At 35.2% G+C, this 8,267-nt stretch overlaps 1 protein-coding gene across 2 annotated transcripts; it reads left to right on the top strand.

Moving 5' to 3' along the window:
- Positions 1–622: 622 nt before the first annotated feature.
- Positions 623–7,442, top strand: LOC107899548 (AMP deaminase). 2 transcript variants are annotated; one of them, XM_016825297.2, is made up of 20 exons: positions 623–1,142; positions 1,686–1,834; positions 1,942–2,128; positions 2,554–2,732; positions 2,809–2,860; positions 2,957–3,084; positions 3,178–3,357; positions 3,740–3,807; positions 3,908–4,050; positions 4,420–4,481; positions 4,787–4,900; positions 5,054–5,194; positions 5,308–5,460; positions 5,706–5,759; positions 5,850–5,960; positions 6,051–6,224; positions 6,306–6,386; positions 6,478–6,576; positions 6,733–6,862; positions 6,991–7,442. In XM_016825297.2, the coding sequence occupies exons 1-19, from the start codon at positions 782–784 to the stop codon at positions 6,799–6,801; spliced, it is 2,505 nt and encodes an 834-aa protein (XP_016680786.1). In that variant the 5' UTR covers positions 623–781; the 3' UTR covers positions 6,802–6,862; positions 6,991–7,442. The 2 variants fall into 2 exon arrangements, with proteins under 2 accessions (XP_016680786.1, XP_016680787.1); XM_016825298.2 differs by lacking the exon at positions 1,686–1,834.
- Positions 7,443–8,267: the final 825 nt, after the last annotated feature.

Here is an 8,267-nt window from a genome sequence, read left to right as displayed (position 1 = left end):
GTTAATTGAATGATACATTTTTCTGGATAAATAATTTTGAGATTTTGTGTTTGAGTCTAACTTTATTGAAAGCAAAATATTTTATGATTATTTAATTTTGATTGTAATTATACAAATGGATTGAGTGATCTTAGCTTTATCTTAATACATTGAACTTAATTTTATTTTTACACGATTAAACGCGGTAATTTTTATGGTTTTTTTTAAGGAAAAAATATAATGATTGCAAATATGAGAAAAAAAAAGTTATAAATATAAAATGAATAGTTTTTAAGAAATAAATCAATCAATCCTACCATTTAACAAAATTGACCTTTTTCACGATGAGTTGGATGCAAACACCACAATGGGACATTATTTCCTTAAAATATAACAAAAAAGTATGTGCATATTAATTGTTAATCGATTTAAGATTTATTTATTTTACTTATAAAACTATTCATTTCTCAATATACAATAAAATGACCATTAAAAATGCGAAATTAATAAAAATAGATTAATCTGGTTTAAATTAATGTGTTTATTAGTCTTAATTCACAGAGATTTACTGAAGGATTGATGTCCTGGTTAATGTATTATTATTTTAGCCCTATAAATACTGGAACCTAGCTAAGCTTTGTCCCGAATAAAAGAGAGCTCTCTCTCTCTCTCCCCCAACCCACACTTGCCAAAAGCTATTCAGTTTCATCGCTTTGTTTTTGTTTTTGTGTTTTTTCTTTTTTATCCTTTGCTGGCAGCAGTAGATTGGGAGAGAGGAAAAAAGAGTGAGTTTTTCTTTTAGATGGACACGTCTACAGTTCATCTAGCGATGGCGGCTCTGGTCGGAGCTTCGTTGGTGGCAGTGTCGGCGTATTATATGCATAGGAAAACCTTAAATCAGTTGCTGGAGTTTGCCAAGACGGTGGAGAGGGAAAGGGAGGACATTTCCGAGGGAGAAGAGTCGCCACAGCCGCAGCACTCCAAGAAACGGCGCGGCCAACACTTCCGCTGGAAGGGGAACGGATACTACCGCCGCGGTTCGGCGTCTTTGCCGGATGTTACTGTGATATCCGGCGGATTTGATGGAGAAGAGAAACGCAATGGTCCTGTCAATGTCGATGGGATTCCTCCCGGTTTGCCGAGGCTCCATACTCTGCCTGAAGGTAAACTTAGGATTTTGAACTCAAGAGCTTTTGGTTTTATGAGTTATTTAAATAAATATAAAGTGTAAAAGTAAATAGCCTTTTGCGTTGACAAAATAAAGTTTTGCACATTGCAGAATTAAACAGCTCGAGAACTTGTTTTCTTTGTGTATTTCCATCTTTTTTTACTTTTTGATAAGACACCCTGAAAATTATCACTGATTTTTGTTACCTTCAACGAAGGAAAAAGGGGAAATAGATTTACAACTAAACATGAAAAGAAAAGACTCCAATTTGAAACTTACTTTAGTGCTTTTTTGTACGGAAGTACTTAAATGAAGAATCAATCTTGTTTTCTAGAGCATCTGAATCCAAATTTTGCTGACCTTCAAGCATGAAAACATGAAAAAAAGCAACTGAGCCCCCCTTTTTTTTCCCATTTATGATCATTGGCTGTGGGTTACTTTCACTTTAGGGCTTGGAAAGAAAATTTATTGTTTTGAGCTATATAACATGCATACTTCATATCTATAAAAATAATCTTTTTGCTGTATGGAACTCTAGCTAAGAGATCTGGAAGTCTTATCCGACCCACTTCTCCAAAGTCCCCTAGTGCAAGTGCCTTTGAGAGTATAGAAGGGTCGGACGATGAAGATAATATCACCGACAGTTCTAAGTTAGACATTACATATCTGCATACTAATGGAAATGCCGTGAGTAAACTTTCTTCCCTCTTCCTGCAGAAGTTTCTTCTGCTACGTACTCATAGCTTGTTGGGAGTTTTATCAAAACTATTTACTTAAATATCTCACATGTGTAGGGCCCAAATTTGCCTGATCACATCAATGCTAATGGAGAGGCAATGCAGATAGCTGCTTCTAGTATGATTCGGTCCCATAGTATAGCCGGTGACCTCCATGGTGTTCAACCTGATCCTATTGCAGCTGATATTCTAAGGAAAGAGCCAGAGCAAGAAACTTTTGCACGACTTAAAATTTCCCCTTCTGGTATTGACTCTTTGTGATATGTGTGACTATAGGCTTCTAAGTAATAGGTTTGCATCATAATGTTTATTATTGCTTCTTACAGCCCTTTCACCATTACTTGTATTCTAATGCTTAAATCATGTGTGCATTTAAAGTTCTCAACGTGTTAATTATTTAGCAGTTTATTTAACTAAAAATTCTAACATTCAAAGTAGACCTAAAATCCATTCCTGCATGATTTTTTAAGACATGCTTAGCATTGTTTTAGAAAATATAAGTTAAATGGATTTTTAGTGTTTGTCAAATAGCCTAAGATAGTGTATATGTTTATTCCCCTGTTTGAAAGATTGCAAAGTCCTATCTTTAAGTTTAAGGTTTATGATGTCAGGTTTTATAAGTACAATTTGCCAATCTGTTTTTTGTTATTTGTTGTATTCTTCTACCAGAGGTACCATTGCCGGATGAAGTTGAGGTCTATGTAGTTCTGCAAGAATGCCTGGAAATGCGGAAAAGATATGTATTCAAGGAGGCAGTTGCTCCTTGGGAAAAAGAAGTTATATCAGACCCAAGCACACCAAAACCTAATCCAGATCCCTTTTTTTATGCTCCTGAAGGAAACTCTGATGTAAATTTACCTCAAGTCCCTTGCATTTTTCATCATTCTTCCTTAGGGTTGTAAATATGCCTACCCTTTTTTGCAGCATTATTTTGAGATGCAAGATGGAGTAATACATGTCTATGACAATAAAGATAGTAAGTATTGAGAGGCCTTACGCTGAAGCTTTCTTTCTTGTGATATGATCTGAACTGCTATGCTTAATCATTTATTTTCATTCTTTTCCATTTCAGCTAGAAGGGAGCTCTTTCCTGTAGCTGATGCGACAACCTTTTTCACTGACTTGCACCACATACTTCGCGTTATAGCGGCAGGCAATATCAGAACTTTGTGTTTTCACCGGCTAAATCTTCTAGAACAAGTGAATGCTTCAACCTGCTTATGAAGTGCGTGCTAATTTTGTAACTTCTTATATTTGATCATTAAAATACTTTTTCATTTTGAGTTCATTCAGAAATTCAATCTTCATTTGATGCTAAATGCGGATAGAGAATTTCTGGCTCAGAAAAGTGCACCACATAGGGACTTCTATAACGTAAGGAAAGTTGATACACATGTGCATCATTCAGCGTGCATGAACCAGAAACACCTTTTGAGGTTTATCAAGTCGAAGTTGAGGAAAGAACCGGATGAGGTAACTTTTATTCTTGTTGATTCCCTCTGGTGTGTTTTTACAGGGGACCTTAAAATTGCTATTGACCTATTAAACCTGAGTGCTTTTCAAGTTAAAGCATGTACACATGATTTCGCCATTGTTCATTGCTAGGGGGTTTCGGTGCTATGTAAATGTATCTTTAAGTGTTCTCCTCTTTTTGCAAATTGTGATCCTTTTTCTTATTTTCATTCTCTAATGTGGAAGTTGCAGTCAAGCTCATTTGTTTGGTTTGATCAATCATAACAACACATATGTGATGTAGGAATAGCCTGATTGCTTTTCTGCAAAAGCTGTGGAAGTGGTGCATGTGAAAAGACTCTTTTTTCCCCAAAAGTTGTTCACTAGGTTCTTCTTTGTTCAGGTTGTAATATTTCGAGATGGGACATATTTGACCTTGAAAGAAGTTTTTGAGAGCTTAGATTTAACTGGGTAATAATCTTTTTCTACCTATATATATATATATGCTAAAAAAAAGGAAGGGAGAGATTATGCCACTAATTATAATTCATTTTTGCTTTTGTTTGAGCAGGTATGATTTAAATGTGGACCTTCTTGATGTTCATGCTGACAAAAGTACCTTTCATCGGTTTGATAAATTTAACCTCAAGTATAATCCTTGCGGTCAAAGTAGGCTCAGGGAGATTTTCCTCAAGCAGGACAATCTTATCCAAGGTATATCCTTTATATTTTCTTAATTTTGGGGACAAGGGAGTATTGTGCCAAGACCAGATTGAAATAAGCAATTAATTTATATTAATTTTCTATGGCAAATGTTTGTTTGATCTTTAAAATATAATATGATTTGGATATGGTGCTGAATCTAATATGTTTCTGCCCTTCCAATCTTTATTTGAAAGAACAATCAATTTCTCTTATTCATATTTACGCATTGTTGTACGTTATAAGGTGGTGTTTTGATTCTTTTGCTATAAACATGATTCCATGTCTTTGTATTTTTTATTGATTTATTGCTCTGAAAGAATCTTTTCTTCCTGGTGATGTTTAATGTGAAATTACAGTTTGACTATTGTATCTCTGTAGGTCGATTCCTTGGTGAGTTGACAAAGGAAGTGTTTTCTGATCTTGCTGCAAGCAAATATCAAGTATTTCCTTATTCCCCACAAATACATTTTATCCCTGAGATTAGATTCTGCTCTGGCTCCTTGGACCTGGAGACAGAACTTTGAGCACTTGAGTAAAACGGTCATATGGTGGATGATTCTTCTATAAATTTGCTTTAAATGTTTAACTTAATTTTATGAGGAGCCATATGTAATCAATGAGCCAAATTATGGATTGCTAATGTTTTCTTTTAATAATATGCATGAGGATGCTCCCTCTCTTTTTATGCACCCAACCATGTTCTCTGGGTTTTACTTTGTTTTGATGTTCAATTTGATTGTTGCAGATGGCTGAATACAGAATATCAATATATGGTAGGAAGCAAAGTGAGTGGGACCAACTGGCTAGTTGGATTGTTAACAATGATTTGTACAGTGAGAATGTTGTTTGGTTAATTCAGGTGCGAATAATCTCATTGAAATCTCAGTACCTAATCACTAACCACTTTTCTGTTATATCTTGTGAACCTTTCTAAAGTATGACAGTGACCACACAGAAAAAACTATTGAATTTTGGCTAGGCAATGTGACATTTCTTCTATTTTTTGTTTCAGATCCCTCGACTCTACAATGTTTACAAAGAGATGGGGATTGTTACTTCATTTCAGAACATTCTTGACAACATTTTTATACCTCTGTTTGAGGTTACTGTGGATCCAGATTCACATCCTCAGTTACATGTTTTCTTGAAGCAGGTCTTGTATCTTTTATTCTTTAACCATTTATTTTGGCAATAGTTTGGTGTGGATTGCATGGTGCCTTTGTTTCCATTGTTCGTCATGGCAACTGCTGCTTGTTGGCAATTCAGGTTGTAGGGCTGGATTTGGTAGATGATGAGAGTAAGCCTGAAAGACGCCCCACCAAACACATGCCAACACCAGATCAATGGACTAATGTATTTAATCCTGCATTCTCCTACTATGCGTATTATTGCTACGCAAACCTCTATACCTTAAACAAGGTATGTATTATATAAGTGGACCTGGTTTTAATCTTTACTAGATTTGAAGACCTTTATTGTCTTTTATATTTCCAAATTACCTGTGCCAAGTTAAAGAAATGACTTTTGAGAATAGTTGGTTAAAAATAACTTTTTTTCTAAATCATCTTCAATATTGGCTTTCTTCTTTAAATCCACAATAGATTCATCCACGTTGGCATACCATTTGGTATAAAATGCTGAACTATGTGGCACGATTTTTGCAGCTTCGTGAATCCAAGGGCATGACAACCATCAAATTCCGACCACATTCTGGGGAGGTACTCATGAAATTTATATGCTACCTTCATGAATATTTTATTTTGTTTTATTTTATTTTTTTGTGTCCCTCATATTTATTGTATTTTCAGGCTGGTGATATTGACCACCTTGCTGCAACATTTCTAACTGCTCATAATATTGCACATGGAATCAATTTAAGGAAATCTCCTGTACTACAGTATCTTTATTATTTGGCACAGGTAAGAAGAAAAGGAAACTTAAAAATATTTGAGTTAATCCATAGGAAGGGAATTTCTAACCGTTGTCATGGATTGGCATATTGGTACCAGATTGGCTTGGCTATGTCTCCTCTGAGCAACAATTCCTTGTTTCTGGACTATCATCGGAATCCTTTTCCAATGTTTTTCCTACGTGGTCTGAATGTTTCCTTGTCTACGGATGATCCACTTCAAATACACTTAACAAAGGAACCTTTGGTGGAAGAATATAGCATAGCTGCTTCTGTAATCTCTTCGCTCTCTCTCTAGGCAACTATGTCTGTACTTTATCTAATGTTAAAGTAAATTAAAGCCTTTGAACTGCAGGTGTGGAAGCTGAGTGCATGTGATTTATGTGAGATTGCCCGTAATTCAGTCTACCAGTCTGGTTTTTCACATGCTTTGAAGGTACATGCTCTTATTCGGAGACTACTGAGCTGATTCCTTCTTGAAATGATGGATTTATTAAAATTAGTTGTATTTTATTTATTTTTTTCAGTCACACTGGATTGGAAAGGAGTATTACAAGAGAGGGCCTAATGGAAATGAGATACAGAGGACAAATGTACCTCATATCCGGCTGGAATTTCGTGACAGGGTAAATAGTGTTTTTCCTGGTCATGCATTAAAGCCTAAAGGGACTTCAGTAACCTTAATACACCGCATTTACTGGTTTACTACTTTTAAATCAATCATGGTATCTGGGAGTAATTAAATTAAGCAAATTCGACATATATACTATAATTTATTGCAGATCTGGAGAGAGGAGATGCAGCTGGTGTACCTGGGTAAGGCCATTATCCCTGAAGAAGTGGAGAAGTAATGTGCAACCATACTGCACAAAATTCCATTGTTTAACACTACACATCACATATACTGAGGAGGTAGCCATCTGATTCTCTTCTGGTCCTGTTCTCTGTAGATTTCTAGTTTATTAATAGACAATTGGATTTATTTGAATAATAATATGAGGATTATGTTGGGCAATGGCATTTATTTATTGCAACGGTAGGAGGCGGCAAAGAAGAGAAGCTGGCCTTTGGACCTGAATCCTGCATGAAAGAAGGGATATGACGATCAACATGGGAAGCTGATGGATGGTATTTACAAGGCCACTGGTTGGGCAAAGCAAAAGCAAAAGCAAAGCTTAGCTTGTAGGTGGTGGTGGTGGAGGGAAACATCTGCAAAGATGACAAACACAGGAGGAAGCATAATTCTCAAACAAGACCATTTCAGATGACAATCAAAGATGATATCTTCTATTGTTAGGTAGGTTAAAGCTATCATAGAATACTACTACTTACTGTTATATATAGTTACTACGATAATATATATTTATTTATCAAGGTAGGAAGTCTGCTCTCTTCTCTTGTCTTCTCATGCATTATCAATTTTGACCAGACTTCTAATTTCAATGTTATTCGAAAATAATAATTTATAAAATTAATATAACTTTGGAAGCCACTATTTTAAGTTCGGTTAACCAAACTGAACTAGGATTCAGTTGATTGATTATGTTTTATTTACTTCACGATTTACATCCAAATCATCATATTAATATTGTCTCAATAAAAATGTAGCAGCCGACATTTTCTGAGTCAAAATTTTTAAACTTTAACCTCAGTATTTAAATATTTAATAAATTAAATTTTATTAGAAAACATTTTTTTTTTCGATAAAGGAATTAAGCTTTGTTAAAAGATAAAATACTGTTCGAAGCATAGTGCGTCCTTGCATATCGCATAGAAGTAGGAGAATCAGGCAACAGAAAAAACTGAGCCATGAAACATCATTCTTCGAGGGAGGAATGGGATGTAAATAGCTCTTTAGTCTGGCCGAAGCATCAGCACATTTGTTGCCTTTTCAGAACACGATTTAAAAGTCATCTTGAGAAGGAATATCCCATATTCATCAATCAAGGATTTCAAAGTCATCTTAAGAAGGAAGGAAAATCCTATCTACATCAATCAAAGGTGACAATATAATATTAGTATCTCTATTAAAAAGCAATCGGCAGACTTGTTGCCTTCTCGAAACACATGCTTCAAGGACTTAAAAGTCATATTATGAAGAAGTATCTTGCATTCGTCAATCAAAAGTGAATATATAATATTAAAAACTTTATCATAAGGCAAATTGAATGAAGACAGTGGCATCCACTTCTATCATAAGATTAGCTACACGTTAAGATCTCTATCTATTCCAAGGTAGTCTCTAAGGGGCTCGAATTTTGCTTCAGCAGTAGTGGCTCTAGGAATATGACGAAAAGATCCTATCATCCAATTCCCC

This window comes from Gossypium hirsutum, chromosome D04, assembly GCF_007990345.1.
Source record: "Gossypium hirsutum isolate 1008001.06 chromosome D04, Gossypium_hirsutum_v2.1, whole genome shotgun sequence".
NCBI lineage: Eukaryota > Viridiplantae > Streptophyta > Magnoliopsida > Malvales > Malvaceae > Gossypium > Gossypium hirsutum.
Note: the sequence above shows the minus strand (reverse complement) of the source record. Positions and strands in the feature narration are given on the sequence as shown.